This window comes from Pinus tabuliformis, chromosome 5_2 (assembly GCF_031772625.1).
Source record: "Pinus tabuliformis cultivar Carrire ecotype Pingquan chromosome 5_2, CPIR1, whole genome shotgun sequence".
NCBI lineage: Eukaryota > Viridiplantae > Streptophyta > Pinopsida > Pinales > Pinaceae > Pinus > Pinus tabuliformis.
In genome coordinates, this window is record NC_142306.1 from 451,589,761 (window position 1) to 451,610,818 (window position 21,058).

Below are 21,058 nucleotides of genomic sequence, written 5' to 3' on the forward strand. Positions count from 1 at the left end.
ATGGTATCAGAGCTGAGGTGAAGATAAAGCCCAAGCAAGAGTGAAAGAGCAATCACCGAAGACAGTTGGACGAGGACAAAAGGCTCAATGGATTCCTCATCCCACTTCCCGGCTGAAGACAAGCTCTGTGAAAAGTCTAACTATCATGGATGGAAGTTGTCTCTTGATTTGACATTGGAAGAACAAGAAGTGTTGGATTATGTGAAGGGGAAAATCCTTGAGCCTCCTTCAAATGCACCGGTTGCTACAAAGAACAAGTACAATAACGCTGAAGTCAAAGCGAAGAAGATTATTAGAGATTCCATTGACAAGCCTCTAGTGGCCTACATCTTTGATTTGAACACCTCCATGGAGATCTACGACAGGTTGGTCAACATGTTCAAGGTTAGTGTTGCAAATCAAATTTTATTTCTCAAAATAAGTTGAAGGATATTAGGAAGGGCAAGGACAAGGATATTCAATCCTACTTCTTAAGGATCATTGAAATCAAGAATGGTCTACTTTCGATTGGAGAGGTCATTCCCGACAGGGAACTTACTATCACTACCCTTGGAGGATTCCCACCAGAGTGGTATATATTTAGAACTACTGTTCTCAATAATGATCGAATTCAACGGTTTGAAGAATTGATGTCGAGATGCATTCAAGAAGAAACGAGAATGGTGGAGCAAGAAATGCCTTCTAATAGAAGCAACCCCACTGCTTTCTCCGTTCATGCCAAAAGGAGAAATAATGCAGGGTCTAAAGGTCATTTCAATGGAAAGCCTGGATCTAAGGGTGGAAGAAAGGGCAGGTGCTTTGTTTGCAATAAGTTTGGACACTATGCAAGGGAGTGTCCAAATAGAAGGGACACATCACATGATGATGATCACAATCATTCTAGGGGCAACTTCAACAACAACAACCAAAGGAATGGCAAGTTCAATGGCAAAGGAAAAAGGAATGAAAGACATCATGGAAATGGTCAACCCTCCAAGAAAGCAAGGAACTCCATGCATGAAGAATCAAATGTTGTTAACAATAAGTCAAAGGAATACTATCTTATATTGACCCTGTCCACTACCTCTCCTCCAGACTCTTTGGGGAATTGGCTAATTGATAGTGGTGCCTCAAGGCACTTCACTGGATACGAGGAAGCTCTCTCTAATCTGATAGAGAAGGAGACAAACTTGGAGATTATCCCTGAAGATGATGCCACCTATCCCGTGAAGGGAGTAGGGAATGTTACCCCTCAATTGAATCAAGGTAACACGATTAGTGGTGGGTTTGGATTTGCCTGAAATGTGAGATTAGTGGTCTTGATCTTTGTTTCTTCAGTTTGGACTACTACATCTGGAGATTTTGATATTTCTTTTGCGACAAGTTCTTTGAACCTATTCGTCAATGACTTCTTTTTGTCCTTAAAGCTTTTTAATCTGTTTGAGCAGATTTTGATTATGATTTTTGAGACGTAAGCATTCCTCATTCTCTGAGTCAACTTTATTTTGGCCTTCACGCTTCTTGTCTTTTAAACACTTGATTTGTTCTACTGATGTTTGGTTAAGGATCTTTAAACGTAAATTTTCTTCTTCTTGTTCTAATAAATGCTCCTTGAGTTCCTTATTTGATGATTTAGCTTTCTTGACTTGTTCGAGTAGCTTTTCTTGGTGATCTCTGAGGCGCGAAATTTCTTTGTTTTTGCTGCAAATGACTTCTTCAAGCTCTTTTTGCTTCTTTGATATAGTTTTTTCGTTATCTTGAAACATCAAATTTGAGATATCTTTAAGGTCTTCTAATAAAGATTTTATTGATTTTGATTTATTTGTTATGTCTCGATACATGACAATGTTCCCTTTATAAGGAAATGTCAAAGCTTGTTTTTCTATGTTTAACATGAATGTATCCAAATCCTTAAACCAAGGCCGATTGAGTATGATGTCAGTGTTTTTATGCGTCCTTACAACATGAAATTGAGATATGTACTCATAATGACCTATTGTCACTTGTAGATCACTAATTTTATAGTCTTTTTGGTCAAAAATATTTTTCTTTACACCAATGCTTAGCTCTAGAATTAATAGCTGATTTGCCAAGTTGATGTTGTGTTGACGGTGCTGGACTCGCCAACATGTCAGGGGATCTCCCTGGTAAGAAGTTCCAACTAGACCTCAGATCGTTTGGTGTAGAAGTCCCAGCAGTGGGTCATACGGTATTGCCTTGACTGCGGTTGCGCGTAGAGGCAAGTAAGATGTCCTTGTTGGTAGCAAGGTTGTAACATGCGCAACAAGCTAAGGAAGGTGCATGAATGGTTCTAACACACGGAAAGTGAGGTGAGTGCGCCCCTTGGAAACTTGTGGAAGCACGCAACTTGGAAGGGAACACACGAGCGAAGATGCATCACACACTGGAAAGCAAGTAAGCTAACAATCCAAAGTGATGGTTAAACCAACAACACATCTCAATAAGATTCATACATACTTATACAGAAAGAGTCCATACATGCATGCGTAAGAAAACTGATACATATATCATTAGAGTAAACAAAATAGCTGAAATACAATAGCAACATATGCATGAAACGTGTTGGCTCTGTTATATTAAGAAGTGAAAGTTCCAATCATACAGTGCAACCATGACTAACCACTAGTCCCGTTAGCGGAACATTACAGTCACTACTGCCTGCTCCTCCAAAGAGATGTACTAGCTCTGCACTGTGGAGAAGCCAAGTCTCGTTACAATACTTTCCAAGCTTTCTCTAAGATATTCCTATCGGAAGCTTGGCTGACCAAAATCCTTTACAATGAATTATGAGGGACTATATATAGCGGAGGGTGGGGTGACCCTTGACATTCCCCCGTTGTGACTGTTCATCTACCCTCATGACTCTTCAACTACTCTATGACTGTTACATTCAGCTATTGACACTTGAACTTCCACTTGACAAGACGTTACATACAATCTGCACATGTACCCATGTGAGACAAAATAGGCTTGAGCAAGCCATGCAAGCTATCACTAATCACTTGGACAGTTGTGGTGAGACCAACTTTTTGACATCCTTGCGATGATCGACGGTGGTAAACTGATGCCAATCTTCGTCATCTGTGATAGTGTCTGTGCCCTAAATGGTGACATCTTGCTGAAAACAAACTCTTGCCTTCGTTGCATTTGGGTACACTGATATGTCTCCTTTGTCCAACTCGTCTGATAACAAGCACATCATCGTCTTGAGTGCAGCTGGACCAACAACATACTGATGCATAGTGTCTGTGCTGATCTTCGAGTGTGTGCTGGTGACCATGCACATCATCTTGTCAAAATACATGTTTAGCTCCAGTCGAACTTGCTTCTTGTCTTCGCTTTAGTGAGTGTGCCAAATGGGTGGGATCGCATGCGTACGCACAATGACATCCATGTTCTTGAATACCCTTGAATGCGATCGACAACACAACTCACCCTGTCTGCTCCATGCCAGCTGCTGGATGGGTCCATAACTTGTATGGGTGCAGTTTCATCAGTCTATGCATGTTGCACCTCCTGCTGTGCCTGTTTCTACTGCAACTCCTTCTCTCGTTTGTGCAGCTCCCGTTCTTCCTTGAGTTGCTGCTTCAACACCTGCAACTCCTCTGTTTCTCTCTCTGGCTTCGCGCGATCCTCTTGTCGCGCCGTCACCTCATAGCCTCAATCTCCAAAGTTGTTTTCATCACAAGTGGATCTGCTTGAACTTGCAACTTTTCTCCGCCTCTGCACTATCAACAACCTTCCTCTTACATTTGTCACATGCAGGTGTGCTACCTTCTGCTGCTACTGATCGTGCTGCTCGCTGTGACGCTGTTGCCATTTCATCTTGATATCATTGTCCATGAACAACTTGATGTCTTCATAGATAGGCAAGTTCATAGATACTTGATCGACTGCATCCCCAATTGTGCTCTGAATGGTGTCTTCGACTCTGATTTCCTGGAAGCCATTGTACCTGTGCTGCTAAGAGGCAAATGGACACCTGTGATACCTGGAGACATAGCAACACCCATGACAAGCAATCTGTTAGTCGAAAACCAATTCAAATTGGAGGACTGACATGTAACATACCTGTGTGACTGTCTGTGAAGATTGCACAATTTTCATCGGGAGGCTGGGAGACTCACTACCAAAACTGCGCAAGGCACAGTCTGGGCTGTCGGGAGGCTGACTGACTGCTGGAACTGCGTAATGCACAGTGCATCCTGGCTTGCTGAGAACTGAAACTGCGCAATTTCAGTTAGCAGTGACATGCAAACCAGCAAATTGCATTGCGCAATTTCTGGGGCTAGTAAGGCACTGCCTCCCAGAATTGCGCAATGCAAGCTTGGAGGTCATTGCTGGGCCAAACTTGCGCAATTTCTGGAGGGAAGACAGAGCCTGCCCTCCTGGAAATGCGCAATGCTAGCTGGGCAAGGCAAGGTCCGGGCTAAGGCAACCTAGAATCGTCGACGGGTGGCTGAAAACATGAGTAGTCTGAATGCATGGTGATAATGAGTGTAAACAAGAGTGAATGATCATGCATGCAAACAGTAAGTGCAGGATTCAGAAAATGGGAAAGCATGCATGTGTGTGAAGCGAGTTGTCGCAACGACGACTGTCGGTGCAAAAACAATGTCATGCATGCGACAACAGTGAGATGTGAATGAAAACTGAAACGATGCTTCTACAAGCTAACATACATCAAAACGACAACAAGCGCTCATTGAAATCAAGTAGACAACACTCACACAAAGCAAAACACAAAAAGTGACAGAAACATAGCGCAAGACATGAAAAGCAGACTTACCTTGAAACAGTTAAGCTGAAAGTGCCGAAGACTCCTGGATGCAATGTAGGATGTCAGAGCTGCAAGATCGATGTGAGGAATGAGCTCTGCAACGTCCAGTTCATAAGTTTTGACGAGATCGAGGTTGTGACGCGCATACCACAAATCTAGAAAAAAACGACGCTTGGCAAGAGATTTCTAAAATGAGTTTTGCATGTAACCTCTAGCTACCAAAAATAGATCCTTGGATCTAGGGATGCCTTTTGCATGTTGCCTTTTGCTATTTCGGGAAGAGCAGCCCATGTATGAAAATCAGGATAGCTTAGTCCCGGAGGGGACCGGTCGACTTGAAGGCACATGCAGCAGTCTGCAAGCCTAGGAGAGGGATTTGCACAGTTTTTGGGCTAAGTAGAGTTGGTTGTCCCAGAGGGATTGCGCAATTTCTGGGAGGAACAGGTGACTGTCTCCTAGGATTGCACAATTCCTGGGCTGAGCAACTGTCCTGGGATGAATTGCGCAATTTTTCAGAGGAAGCTTGACAGGCAGCATTGCGCAATTCTTGAGCTCAGCAGGCTGGCCAACTGATTTGCGCAATTTCTGGAGGGAAGGTTGGTTCCCCTCCATAATTGCGCAATTTTCTGGGGGAGCTGCTTGGCCAACACATGGTCTAAGTCCGGAAAGACAACCTGTGAGGGGAGAGAAGCAAACTAACATGCACAGGTTGGCAAGCCATTGAGAAACAACTGAAGCCTATATGCTTGACGATGCGAGACATGCTGCTGAGGATGGTTGGTAGGGAGGCTCGAAAACGAAGCTAAGGCAAAATTTGGAGGGTGGTTGTAGCTGCTACAACACTTGGCGACACAGTGGTAGAACTCTAGCTCTCTAAATGGACCTTGTTCGTGAAAAGCAAGTCTAACACCTCTGGAAGTATTGTTCAGTTCTCTGTTCGTCTTGGTTTCCACTCTTGCTTGATTGTAAGATGTAGCATCTGCCAACCTCTTGGTCGGTCGAAACACATTCCAAGCCAAGTCAACACAGTTGTTTCGATTGGGGATGAGGGGTATATTGGTGCACAAGCTTTATGGTCGTTAGAGTTTTATTTTCATCTCTGGTGTTGCTTCGCTGCCAACAGACCTGGACAGTACCCTCCCAGAGTCACGCAGGAACATAAGCATCGCTCTACTGCCAGCGAGCCTGATTAGTACCCCGACGGAGTTACTTGCATCACCTCTCTGTGAAAGAACCCTTTCTCTTCTTTTGCCTTATTCATTTTTCGTTTTTCGAATCTTTTTCACATTTTCTTTTTTTCATTTTTCGTAACTGTGCATAACACTTATTCATTTCAGAGGCAGAAGAGGGATCCCGACTTATTGAAAGCAAAAGAGGTTGTTCCTTCAAAGAAGTAGTTTATATATACCTATGACGTGCTTGTTAAGGTTTCCCCCTTACCTTACTCTACTTGACTGAGCTGACAAGGATTAACCCAAAAACAACCGACTAGAGTAGGTGACACTAGTTAGCGCGTAAGCATTGTGTTTTCACCAAGGCTCACCTCGAATAGTACGTATTTTCCATTGGCCTATCATGGACTGAAGATAACAAGTTCTTCATACAGAGGCAAGACGACCAATAACCAAGTATTGATAACTGCATAAGTCCTCTTGTACTTTGCCTTGCTTGATTCAAGAGTCGCACACGGTCCATGCGAAACTAACCTTCAAATGCAAACAAGCAAACAAACCAGAAAACAAAGGAAAAAGCAAAAGTAAATGCGTAAGCAAAGCGAGTAAGCAAACAAGCAGGCAAGCAAACATGCATGCAAAGCAAGTAAACATGCATACAAGCAGACAAACCAAAAGCAAACACTACTCCTACTCCTAAGCTAACGGTGCATGGGTTTGCTCACGTGAAGTGATACTTCCAATGCATCCACTAGCGCATTGGTCGACCCATGTTGGTGAAGGCATGGTTCGCGAACAAAACAGTTGTGCAAACCAACAAACAAGAAAGATATAACAATGAAGACAAACACACTTCGAGTTTAAAAGCGTCCACAAAACATAAGTGAGTGAAAGCGCATGACATGCACTCTGTGGACTTGCCATGGTGTTGTGCTATAGTGTGTGCAGATGTTAAGTGTATGCATTCTCTTGACTGTGACATGTAAGAAAATGTGAGAAAGGTAGACCACTTACGTTGCGCAAGTGTGCTTGCTGTGTAAGATTCCTCCAATGCATGAGTGATGGGATCGTGTAGTTCGAGTGGAGGAAGCATAATCTGTGTGTGAGATTGATCTTCAATGCATACAGATGAGTGATGAGGAGCCTCAGGTGTTTGAACAATTTCTTGATCGGAAGTGAAACCAACCTCAGGACAACGAGGACCTGACATAACCATCAGCTCAGGCTGAAGTGCCTTGACAGTCTGCGGGGTTTCGGCTTTGTCAACAGATAGATCATCATAGACCAGTGTCTTAGACAGATTAACAACAATTGAATCAATATCGTGATTAGATGAAGAAGTAGAGAGATCACGACAATCAAGATTAGAAAATTCAGGATGTTTGTCAACATCCTCATGATTTGATGAATCACACAGAGGGGTAGATGAGAAGCAAGGATGTTCACCCTCTGCGTTTCCGGAAAAAGCAGATGAAAAATCAAGTGGATGTTCAATGAATGACTGGTCCTCTCCGTTGTTGGATGATGGGCTGACATACGATGTGTCCTGCGAATGATCAACAATAGGTGCATCCGTGGATGAAGATACACATGAAAAATTAGGGATGGCAGGATCATCAAGGATGTCAGGAAAAAACGGAGGAGGTACAGACAAACAGGGATGGTCCTCTGCTGCCGGTGGATGTTCAAGCTCCCAGTCATACTCTTCATGAATGACAGTGCATGTTGGTTGTGCAACACCAACTCTGTCGATGGCTTGATCCTCATTCACAACAAGTGTAGAGTCCGGAATGGAAGAACACAAGACAGTGTCATCCAGAGGATCATCCGAGTACGAAGACAGAGGTTGAGGTACAAAATGCATGTGATAACCCAATGGATTCACAACCAAGCTTGCGCGAAAATCGGAAGGAGCAATGTTGGGAGGATGTGACAGTTGAACAGATGTGTGTGCATGCTCTCCCGCATCACTCTGCGATGGTGGAGTTGTTTGATGAGGGGACGGCGGACAATCACTTGTGACAGTGACCGTGTCTGTCTGTGATTGCGTAGCTCCATCATCAAAGTATGCTGAGCGGGGCTTGATCTTGAACTTCTTCTTGGGATTGACTGATTTGTTAAGACAATATTTGAATCTGTCCCAAAGATATGGAAATTTCATCTAGCTTTTTGGAGCTTCAAACTGCAAATCACGGAAGCGCTGCCAAAAATCCATAGGCGATTCATGCGGGGCCTTCCATTGTTGTAACAATTTTTTGTCAAGAGGTTCTGGATCAAAATGATGGAAAGTAGATTCAATGAGATCACAAAACTGGTCAAGTGAGTGCACGCTGCCAGGAGGCAGACTCCAGCACCACCGTTGTGGGGATTCGCGAAGTGTGTATGATAGTAGCAGACTGACCTCTTCTGCATAGAACTCGTCTGCATTCTCAAGGAATACATAGAAGTCTTCTAAGTACTCAGGCCAGGCTACTTCGCCTTCACCATCATACGTGAATCTGAACAAGAGATCAAAATAATCCCTCGTGATACTGAGAGGTTCGGCATGCGAAAGACATCGTGGAGGGATGAGTGTGATAGAATCCATGATAGATGTGCAAAGGTTCAAAATAGGATGAGAGGACACAGCTTGTCATCTAGCCCTCCTTCTAGCGCCAAAATGTTGACGGTGCTGGACCTGCCAACATGTTAGGGGATATCCCCAGTAAGAAGTTCCAACTAGACCTCACACATGTCAGGGGATCTCCCCGGTAAGTCGTACGGTATCGCCTTGACCGCAGTTGCACGTAGAGGCAAGTAAGATGTCCTTGTTGGTAGCAAGGGTGTGACATGCGCAGCAAGCCAAGGAAGGTGCATGAACGGTTCTAACACATGGAAAGTGAGGTGAGTGCGCCCCTTGGAAACCTATGGAAGCACACGGCTTGGAAGGGAACACACGAGCGAAGATGCATCACAAACTGGAAAGCAAGTAAGCTAACAATCCAAAGTGATGGTTAAACCAACAGCACATCTCAATAAGATTCATACATACTTATACAGAAAGAGTCGATATATGCATGCGTAAGCAAACAAATATATATATCATTAGAGTAAACAAGATAGCTGAAATACAATAGCAACATATGCATGAAACATGTTGGCTCTGTTATATTAAGAAGTGAAAGTTCCAATTATACAGTGCAACCATGACCGACCACTAGTTCCGTTAGCGGAACGTTACAGTCACTACCGCTTGCTCCTCCAAAGAGATGTACTAGCTCTGCATTGTGGAGAAGCCAAGGCTTATTATAATACTCTCTAAGCTTTCTCTAAGATACTCCTATCGGAAGCTTGGCTAACCAAAAGCTTCTATAATGAGTTATGAGGGACTATATATAGCAAAGGGTGGGGTGACCGTTGACATTCCCCCTTTGTGACTGTTCATCTACCCTCATGACTCTTCAAATACTCTATGACTGTTATATTCAACTATTGACACTTGAACTTCCACTTGACAAGATGTTACATACAATCTGCACATGTACCCATGTGAGACAAAATAGGCTTGAGCAAGCCATGCAAGCTATCACTAATCACTCGGACAATTGTGGTGAGACCAACTCTGACATCTTTGCGATGATCGACGATGGCAAACTGATGCCCAGCTTGGTCGTCTGTGATGGGGTCCGTGTGCTCAATGGTGACATCTTGCTGAAAACGAACTCTTGCCTCTATTGCATCCGGGTACGCTGATATGGCTCCTCTGTCCAACTCGTCTAATAACATGCGCATCATCGCCCTGAGTGCAGCTGGACCAGCAACATATTGATGCAGAGTGCCTGTGCTGATCTCCGAGTGTGTGCTGGTGACCATGCGCATCAACTTGTCAAAATACATGTTCATCTCCAGTCGGACTTGATTCTTATCTTTGCTTTGCTAAGTGTGCCAAATGGGTGGGATGCATGCATGCGCACAATGACATCCATGTTCCTAAATACCCTTGCATGTGATCAACAACACTGCTCACCCTGTCTGCGCCATGCCTGCTGTCGGATGGGTCCATAACCTGTATGGGCATAATTTCATCAGTCTGTGCATGTTGCGCCTGTTTCTGCTGCAACTCCTTCTCTCGTCTGTGCAATTTCTTTTCTTCCTTGAGTTGCTGCTTCAACACCTGCTACTCTTTCTCTGTTTCTTTCTTTGCCTTCGGGCGATCCTCTTGTCGCACCGTCACCTCATAGCCTCAATCTCCAACGCTGCTTTCATCACAAGTGGATCTGCTTGCACTTGCAACTTTTCTCTGCCTCTGCGCTGTCAACATTCTCCCTCTTACATTTGTCGCATCTTACATTTGTCGCATGCAGGTGTGTTACCTTCTGCTGCTACTGATGGTGCTGCTTGCTGTGATGCCGCTGCTATTTCATCTTGATATCCTTGTCCATGAACAACTTGATGTCTTCATAGATAGGCAAGTTCATAGACACTTGATCGACTGCATCCCCAATTGTGCTTTAAACGGTGTCTTTGACTCTACTCTCCTGGAAGGCATTGTACCTATGCTACTGAGAGGTAGACGAACACTTGTGATACTTGGAGACATAGAAACACTCATGACAAGCAATCTGTCAGTCGAAAACCAAAACAAACTAGAGGATTGACATGCAACATACTTGTGTGATTGTCTGTGAAGATTGCACAATTTTCATCGGGAGGCTAGGACACTGATTGCCAAAACTACGCAAGGCACAGTTCAGGCTATAGGGAGGCTGACTGACTGCTGGAATTGCGCAATGCACAATCCAGCTTGGCCTATGTAAACCAGCGAACTGCATTGCGCAGTTTCTGGGGCCAGTAAGGCACTACCTCCCAGAATTGCGCAATGCAAGCCTGGAGGTCAGTGCTGGGAAATACTTGCGCAATTTCTGGAGCTGCCTTCCCTCTCGGAAATGCGTAATTCTAGCTGGGCAAGGCAAAGTCCAAGCTAAGGCAACCCAGACCCGCCGACGGGCGGCTGAAAACATGAGAAGTTTGAATGCATGGTGATATTGAGTGCAAACAAGAGTGAATGATCATGCACGCAAATAGTAAGTGCAGGATTTAGAAAATGGGAAAGCATGCATGTGTGTGAAGCGAGTTGCCACAACGACGACCGTCGGTGCAAAAACAATGTCATGCATGCGACAACAGTGAGGTGCGAACGAAAACTGAAACAATGCTTCTACAAGCTAACATACATCAAAACGACAGTAAGCTCTCATTGAAATCAAGCAGACAATACTAACACAAAGCAAAACACAAAATGCGACAGAAACATAGCATAAGACATGAAAAACAAACTTACCCTAAAACAACTAAGCTGAAAGTATTGAAGACTCCTGGATGCAATGTGGGATGTCAGAGCTGCAAGATCGATGTGAGGAATGAGCTTTGCAGCATCTGGATCATAAGTTTTAACAAGATCGAGGTTATGATGTGCATGCCACAAATCTCGGAAAAAGCGACACTTGGCGAGAGGTTTCTAAAATGAGCTTTGCATGGAACCTTCAACTGTTAAAAGTAGATCCCTGGATCTAGGGATGTCTTTTGCATGTTGCCTTTTGCTATTTCGGGAAGAGAAACCCATGCATGCAAATCAAAATAGCTCAGTCCCAGAGGGGACCGGTCGACCTGAAGGCACATGCAATAGTCTGCAAGCCTAGGAGAGGGATTTGCGCAGTTTCTGGGCTGAGCAAAGTTGGCTGTCCCATAGGGATTGCGCAATTTCTGGGAGGAATAGGTGACTATCTCCCAGGATTGCACAATTCTTGGGCTAAGCAGCTGTCCTGGGATGAATTGCGTAATTTTTTAGAGGAAGCTTGACAGGGAACATTGCGCAATTCTTGAGCTCAACAGGCTAGCTAGTTGATTTGCGCAATTTATGGAGGGAATGCTGGTTCCCCTCCATAATTGTGCAATTTTCCGTGGGAGTTGCTTGGCCAGCACATGGTCTAAGTCCGGAAAGAGAGCCTGTGAAGGGAGAGAATTAACTAACATGCACAGGCTGACAAACCACTGAGAAACAACTGAAGCCTATATGATTGACAATGCAAGACATGCTGCTGAGGATGGTTGGTAGAGGGGCTCCAAAACGAAGCTAAGGCAAAATTTTGGAGGGTGGTTGTAGCTGCTACAACATGTTGATATAATTTTTACCATTGCTTGGGATGATGGCGACATTAACTTCTCTTCCTTGGATACTTCCTTTTAATGTAATTACTCTATCATCTGTAACCGAAAGACCATTATAGAAAAACTTTTTTTCTTTCCTCATTTTAGAATTGATCTCCATCATTTTTGTTTCAATGATTGATCCCATTTGTTTTTTCGCAATGAAATTAGGGTTGATAAAGTAAACCCTTTTTTATTATAAACCTTTAAAACTTTTAATTTTATCTCTCTCTCCCTTTTTTTAAATGATAATTCTTTTGCTTCCTTTTACTTCAAAATATAATAAATACCTCTTAATTACCCTTTTAACATAGGGAATATTATCTTATAACTCTTTAATGAATAATGTATCTCCCTTATTGCCTTTTTATTTATTTTTAATAACTATCCTTTATAACTTTAATATATGGACCTTTCAAGTAACCTTTTATAATAATACCCGCTTCGTACTTATATATGTTTTCATGAACTTTTCTTTAAAATACCTCTTTATAATATAATACTTCTCTTTATATATATTTTATTTATAATCTTTTTTTTTTTTGAAAAGTTACAACCCTAGTGAAACGTGGCTATTCACCTCTTTGGGGTATAATATAAATATATGTCCACTTATGTGCTTTTGACTCGGTTAATTTTCTCCATGTAAAAACTTACCTTTCACATAAAGAAATTTTGTATTCCTTTTGTTTTTCTTTTACCTTGAAAATACCGTGGGCAATTACCACGGGTTGCTAAAATCACGAGCTTGTAAACCACTTACTGAAGAATCAAGATAATAGTATCTACTCTTCGTTCTCTTATGTATAGTTTTATAGATATTTGGAAAGATTCCCTTTTAACTTTATCCTGCACTTTTTATCAATAATGTATAACCTTTTTGTATATATGAATGTTCTCTTTCAAAATTTACACAAGACTATATATATATATATATATATATATATATACATATACTTTTTTTTATTAATAATATATTTTTATATGATTTTTTTTTTTTAAATCTTTATATGTACTTTTTTTTCTTTATTTTTCTTTTTGTTTAATGGCCAAAGGCCTTAGACGAATCAGCGATGAAGAAACTCCCAAAAGTGTAGCTAAACGCTTCAATATCGACGACAACAATGTTGACGAAACCTTGATGGCCAAGGGCCTGGATCAGAGAGCGTGGCTCTATGCAGTGGTGGAGCGACCAGAGGATCGAATTGTTTTGATACCAATGTAACGACCAAAAGTCGTATACACAACGGAATTATTAAAATACTTCGTAGACAAAGACATCCATTGTAGGATAGAAATTGTAAATTGTATATTGTATAAAAGAATGAATGTAGGATGAGTACAAATGAGAATGAGGGTCCTGTATGTATAGCCAGGTAAGTACTCTTTCACGAACATGCATGTCTCTAAGACATACCTTTTCATTATTAATTAACTAACCATTAGTTTTTATTTATTATTATATTTATATTATTATGATTATTATTTTTATTTATTTTTACATAATTTATGTTCATAACATTGCCTTCTCCTTCAAAAAGCTTTGTCCTCAAAGCTTGTTGATGAAAGAGCTTGATCTCTTTTTCTCTACAAATGTCTTCTGCTTGATCTCTTTTTTTGCTACGAATGTCTTCTCGTCTCGAAGCAGTCATCATTGTCGATACAAGTTGATATGATCCTTGGAGTGATATATAAAATTGTCGTACTGAGAATGGATCAGACCATCCTAGATTAACCTTCTGTGGAATCTTCTGATCACTAGAACTTTGTAACAAATTGTTATTATTAGACTGAATTGAGCTCACTTCAGTATTCTTTGTAACTTAAGTTTGTTGTTTATGTTCTGAGTGATACAGACTTGTAGATTTGGATGTAGATAACGAGTTTTTCTTGTTTGAATTTCATTTAACGTTTTTATGACAGTTTCCTAATTTCCATAAGGCATTGTTTTTGTTGACTTAACTACTGAATCTTTAGTTGGGGTGTCCTCTATTTGAACAACGACCTCTGAGTATGTTTTTACTTCAATAGGGTTTGGATTTGCATGAACTGTGAGATTAGTGGTCTTGATATTTGTTTCTTCAGTTTGGACTGCTACATCTGGAGATTTTGATGCTTCCTTTGCGACAAGTTATTTGAACCTATTCGTCAATGACTTCTTTTTGTCCTTATGTTTTTTAATCTGTTTGAGCAGATTTTGATTATGATTTTTGAGATGTAAGCATTCCTCATTCTCTGAGTCAACTTTATTTTGGCCTTCACGCTTCTCGTCTTTTAAACACTTGATTTGTTCCACTGATGTTTGGCTAAGGTTCTTTAAATGTAAATTTTCTTCTTCTTGTTCTAATAAACGCTCATTGAGTTCCTTCTTTGATGCTTTAGCTTTCTTGACTTGTTTGAGTAGCTTTTCTTGGTGATCCCTAAGGTGTGAAATTTCTGTCTTTGCTGCAGATGACTTCTTCATGCTCTTTTTGCTTCTCTGATATAGTTTTTTGTTATCTTGAAACATCAAATTTGAGATATCCTTGAGGTCTTCTAATGAAGATTTTATTGATTTTGATTTACTTGTTATGTCTCGAAACATGACCATCTTCCCTTTATAAAGAAACGTCAAAACTTGTTTCTCTATGTTTAACATGAATGTACCCAAATACTTAAACCAGGGTTGACCGAGTATGATGTCAGTGTTTTTATCCATCCTTACAACATGAAATTGAGATATGTACTCATAATGACCTATTGTCACTTGTAGATCACTAATTTTATTGTCTTTTTGGTCAAAAATATTTTTTTTTACACCAATGCTTAGCTCTAGAATTAATCGTTGATTTGCCAAGTTGATGTTGATATAATTTTTATCATTGCTTGGGCTCATGGTGACATTAACTTCTCTTCCTTAGATACTTCCTTTTAATATAATTACTCTGTGATCTGTAACTGAAAGACCATTATAGGAAAACCTTTTTTCTTTCGTCATTTTAGAATTGAGGTCCATCATTTTTTTTTCAATGATTGATCCCATTTGTTTTGTTGCAATGAAATTAGGGTTGATAAAGTAACCCTTTTTTTATTATAAACCTTTAAAAATTTTAATTTTATTTCTCTCTCCTTTTTTTTTAAATGATAATTCCTTTGCTTCCTATTACTTCAAAATATAATAAGTACCTCTTAATTACACTTTTAACATAGAGAATATTATCTTATAACTCTTCAATTAATAATGTATCCCTCTTATTGCCTTTTTATTTATTTTTAATAACTATCATTTATAACTTTAATATATGGATCTTTCAAGTAACCTTTTATAATAGTACCTGCTTCGTACTTATATATATTTTCATGAACTTTTCTTTAAAATACCCCTTTATAATATAATACTTCTCTTTATGTATCTTTTATTTATATTTTTTTTTGTTTTTTGTTTGTTTTTTGTTTTTGAAGAGTTACAACCCTAGTGCAACCTGGCTATTCACCTCTTTGGGGTATAATATAAAATATATGTCCACTTATGTGCTTTTGACTCAGTTAATTTTCTCCACGTAAAAACTTACCTTTCACATAAAGAAATTTTGTATTCTTTTTGTTTTTCTTTTAACTTGAAATTACCATAGGCAATTACCATGGTTGCTAAAACCACGAGCTTGTAAACCACTTAATGAAGAATCAAGATAATAGTATCTACTCTTTCTTCTCTTATGTATAGTTTTATAGATATTTGGAAAGATTCCTTTTTAACTTTATCATGCACTTTTTATCAATAATGTATAACCTTTTTATATATATGAATGTTCTCCTTCAAAATTTACACAAGACTATATATATATATATATTTTAAATCTTTAGATGCACTTTTCTTTCTTTGACTATTTTCTTTTTTTCTTAATTTTTTTTGGTTTAATGGCCAAAGGATTCTGACAAATCAACAACAGAGAAACTCCCAAAAGTGTAGCAAAACACTTCAATCTCGACGGCAACAATGTTGATGAAACCTGAATGGCCAAGGGCCTAGATCAGAGAGCGTGGTTTTGTGCAGCGGTGGAGTGGCCCAAGGATCGAACTGCTCCGATACCAATGTAATGGCCAAAAGTTGTATGCACAACGGAAATATTAAAATACTTCATAGACAAAGACATCCATTGTAAGATAGAAATTGTAAATTGTAAATTGTATAAAAGAATGAATGTACGATGAGTACAAATGAGAATGAGGGTCCTGTATATGGCTAACCAGGTAAGTACCCTTTGACAAACAAACATGTCTCTAGGACATGCCTTTTCGTTATTAATTAACTAACCATTAGTTAATTTATTTATTATTTATAATTATATTTATATTAATATGATTATTATTTGTTATCTATTTTTATTTATTTTTACATAATTTATGTTCATAACAGTGTGGCAGACCTCTTGGATGAATAGTAAGAGTCAAACACACTTTGATTTCTATATTATAGAACCCTAACAGGTTATAGTCATTGCATTTTTCTATGTATTTTCTTTGTTGGTCGAGACCCATATTTTCCTGAGATTATTGAATGGTGGAGAATTTTTATGGGTGTACATTTCTTCTTGTGATATGATTGATCTCTTTGTCTTTATTTTTTCACTCTATTTTAATTTCTGGAATTTTTAATACTAGTGATTTTTTTTTCAACAATTCAGAAATTATTTGGGTAATAAAATAATTTTTTGGGAATAAATAATTGTTGAGAGAAAATAAATATGGGTTGGTGTTAGAAATTTAACAAACTCACCGATTGAGAAAGATAAACCCCATAGAAATTTGTTGGGCCTATTATTTGTATAGCGTGCGACTAAGTATGGCCTTGCTGGAAATCATATAGGCAAGTTCTTGGCTGAATTGTACAGCTAACTTCTCCTCCCGTTCCATTCTACACCCAATCATATGACCTCGCTCTTTGTCGTATTGAACAGCCTCCACAAATTTTCCGAGATTGATTTTCTTGTTGTATTCATGTTTTCCTTCTCTCTTGGCTTGCGTACTGGGAAAAATCTTTGTCACTCTATGCAACTGAGTCAATATATCTTTCATTGTGTCATGTCCCTTCTACCTTGCCGCCTTTATAATTTTGAGTTAATGCCTAAGTCCTTACAAACCTAATCACTCGTTGAGATCAATGTTTGAGATTAAATCCCGATCGCATTAGTGATCAATAGTGGAGATTTATCTAAGTCACTAATGTAATTGAAGTACACTTTATTATACTTTTCATAACTTACAATTAAATGCTTTTCACTTTAATAATTTAGTTTAATAAAGTGAGTTAAAAAATAGAAAGGACTTTAGACAACTTTATGCACATTTGACAAAAAGCTTGTGTAGAAGTTCTTCTTCGAGCTACAATCATCAACACTCCCTCTTAGCGAGGAAGGAATTCTACACCAATCCAAGTTTTCCTCTTAAGAATTCAAAGTTCTCTTTGACTAAGGTCTTGGTCAAAATATTTGCAACTTGCTGATGTCTGGGTATATACCAGAGCTTCATTGCTCCCTTCTAAATCTTGTCTCATATTAAGTGGTACCTGATCTCAATGTGTTTGAACCTGTCATGGATATTGATTTTTGTAGCTTGGGTAGGTACTGCATAGGCCTAAATGTCTAGGCGTGCATTAGTCGCCCACAAATCTTGTTAGGACACTTGGTCAAGTGTGAGCAGTTGCTAATGTAACTGAGTCTAAGATTAAACTTAGAAAAAGCACATGATTATTGTGTTGTTTAATTGAGCTAAAAAACATAGGAAAAGTAAAGTAATGTACTTTAGTGACTATATTTTAATTTCAACCATTGATCTCAAGTGAAACAAGATCTAATCTCGGCGATCAATCACTTTGGAGATTAGGGTTAGGGATTTAGCTCAATGTAAAGTTATAAAAACAAGGCTAAGGAGAGGAGAAAGACGCACAATATATTGGCACTAGCCTTTGAACAGGATTTTCTCAAGTGAATGCATGTTCCTCTAGAAGTGCAAGAGTGCACTGTTGGAGATCTAGATCAGCCAAGGAGAGTGAGAACAGAACTGGGGCCTGATCTGCGGGATCAAATCCAATACCTTTTGTGTCTCAAAATGAACACCATTCTATTTAAAATGTAAACATAAAATTTGTCACAAATGATTTCCTGTGGAATTATTCTACACTCTTAGGTTGACTTGACTACAAAAGTTAGTTAGCTTAACACATTTTTTAATTCGTGAATAGGCAGAAGCTAAAGGTTATGTCTATTAGTAAAGAGCTCTAGAAACAATACGTATATGCTGTAAACTATTATAAAATCATCTCGTATTCATATATCAAAGATAACAAATACTTGACTCAAGAGTTTTTGTGTTAGATGACCAATAGTTGAGGATGGGTAAAATGTTACACAGATAGTTAATGGCCAGTGAGAACTCTAACATATCCAGCTAGCCATTAGTGAGTACATGTAGGACCAGGACCACATTGTAGGCTGTAGCACACCTCGACCAATTAATAGGTGGTTGACCTATCTTGAACTAATAGGCCATCTTAAACGGGTTTCTTTGTTTTCCTCAGTTGTACATTTCTTAAGGTCCCTTCTTATCTAGCCTTGGACCATCACTACATGTGAGGCTTTTGGTTAGCGAGCTCTTTCGCTAGTTTCAGTTTATTTGCATAATTGTTTGCTAGAGCTTTGCTTCTGTACCCATGTACAGCACATTAAATGCCTAAAAGAGAACTTGTTCAGCATGCATTAAGAACATTGTAGGGGCTTAGTCTCTAAAGAGTAAGACTATTTCGATACCTTGAGCATAGAGTCTAGGTTGTCGAACCACCAAAACAAGATTTTGCTGGCTTCAGTTCTTTTCCTGTTATTTGGTCTATTTTCTTTATTCCTTGGCAGTTGACAGTTTACGTCTGTCTGTTTTTGCTTTAGATAACCTTTCCACCTCTATTGACTGCTTACAATCACTTATCTCTTCAGTATTATTGTTTTGTTTTGGCAATAAACCTGGAACTCTAAATAGCCTATCAATGCTTGGTTTACACAAGTTGCATCCGCTACATGAAGCTGGACTAATGATGGAGTTCTTTGCTTTTATCTCTTTTGCAGGAAATATTTAATAAAATATGGCAGTATATTTTGCTGGTTTTGTTTCTGCTACTGCTGGTTGGTGCAGTATATTATGGGTATAAGGGCTTGTTTTGGCTGTCTGACTGGATGAATGAACTTGATGAGACACGTGCGAAGAAAAGACAACCAAGAAGTTTTATTTAGTTTCGCCAAGGACTCTGCTGTGTGAAGGGGTATTCACAATTTGAGTCACTTAATTTTTTTGAATAGGTTGTATATGACAGTGAGATCTTACCTTCTGCAAATCTTAGTTTGATAGAAATGCTATAGGTAACATGCCTATGTAATATTCTTTTAAAATTTCATGGACCTAGAAATATCTATCTCTAAGGTCAGGCCGATCTAAAACTAGCAATCCACCTTTTGCTTTTTCGTCCAGTGCAGAGAAAGTTGTTTGAAGTTCATTGTCTTATCAATCTTCTAACTAGGTCTAGTGCATCAACTCTAGCCTCGGGCCGCATGGTTGCAGCTTCAAATGTGATTGGCCTGATTTTAGATCTCACATCGTCAATTTTCGCTATAGAGGAGCGTGAGTAATATCACTGGACTTATCTGTCTATTATTGGATGTATTTCCCATAATATAAATTCTTTACTGTGTTTAGAATTAAGGAACTTGGAAACATAAAGAGGTTACAAACATTGTCTAGAGTCCGAGTAATTAAAATCACTAATATTTTGGGATATGTCAGGTCTTAGGAATTTCCACAGGAAATCATTTGTGACATTTCTTATGTTTAGATTTTGAATAAAATGTTGTTTGAGATATTTACATTCGGAATAAAATGTTGTGCTTATGAGACATTTTGAATCCTCTCTCTTTACACACACACAATATAACTTTTATCAGTAACAACTGGAATTGCATAATCAAGTGGGGAGATTGGAACTTGGGCATTTTTAATCTAGTATTCAGGTCTTATGTTTGTCCAAAAATGATCAAGTAGATTTCGCCAATATCATATGATGTCCAAACAAAGGTTGTTACTGAAGGGACAATGAACATAGAGAGTTTGTTTTATAAACAAAATAACTCAAAAAACATTAAAAACACCACTTTCAGTGATACCATGCCTTAAACAAGTGAATGAGTGAACAATAAGTGTTTTTGACGAGGCAACCTCCAATTACAAAATAGTTAAATGCACAACATAAAAATGCACAATATAAGACGAGTGTTTAAATGGGTCTCATTGATTTATAAAAAAGAGGTAACCAGAGGCATGAATTATCCTACACCCTTCGGTTGAATTGACCATAACTAATATAATAATAATGAATGAGAGTTAGGACCTTAACATGGTCCCCATCTTTTAACTTAAGTTTTTCCCTCAAAGCTTTGTAATAGAGCATGGTGCATCATGAATTGTTCATTTTCTCATGGTTCCTTTTGGAGGCATCTTCTTCCACTTCCATTTAAGTAAGGACTTCATAATGGTTTTATTTGAAGACGAAGAATGTCTATCTATAACCACCTTTTGTTCAAGAAATAATTTTCCTTCGTCGTTTCGTGTCCATTGGAATAGTTTGTTCATTGTTAAATCTCTTAATACCAACCTAGATTTATTTTCTCGCAACAATTATTTATTCCCAAAAATTTACTATATTAACCAAATAAATTATAAATTGTTGAAAAATAAAATCACTAATATTTTAACATCTAGAAATTTACATGGAGTGGAAATAAAATAAAAAAGAGATCAATCACAACGCAACATATAAATACCCACAACAATTCTCCTTCATTAATTAATCTGGAAAAATTAGGGTTTTGGAGCAAAGAGAATTTACAAAGGCTCCACTGGA

The 21,058-nt window shown here is 39.0% G+C and overlaps 1 protein-coding gene across 3 annotated transcripts in view; it reads left to right on the forward strand.

Moving 5' to 3' along the window:
* NFXL2 (NF-X1-type zinc finger protein NFXL2) overlaps window positions 1–19,686 on the forward strand; it is a 312,418-nt gene extending 292,732 nt beyond the window's left edge. For all 3 annotated transcript variants that reach the window (XM_089436528.1, XM_089436529.1, XM_089436530.1), the window contains one exon: window positions 19,233–19,686. In XM_089436528.1, coding sequence (XP_089292654.1) covers window positions 19,233–19,397 — 165 coding nt within the window. In that variant the 3' untranslated portion in view covers window positions 19,398–19,686. The remainder of the gene's footprint in view (window positions 1–19,232) is intronic.
* The last annotated feature ends 1,372 nt before the right edge of the window (window positions 19,687–21,058 follow it).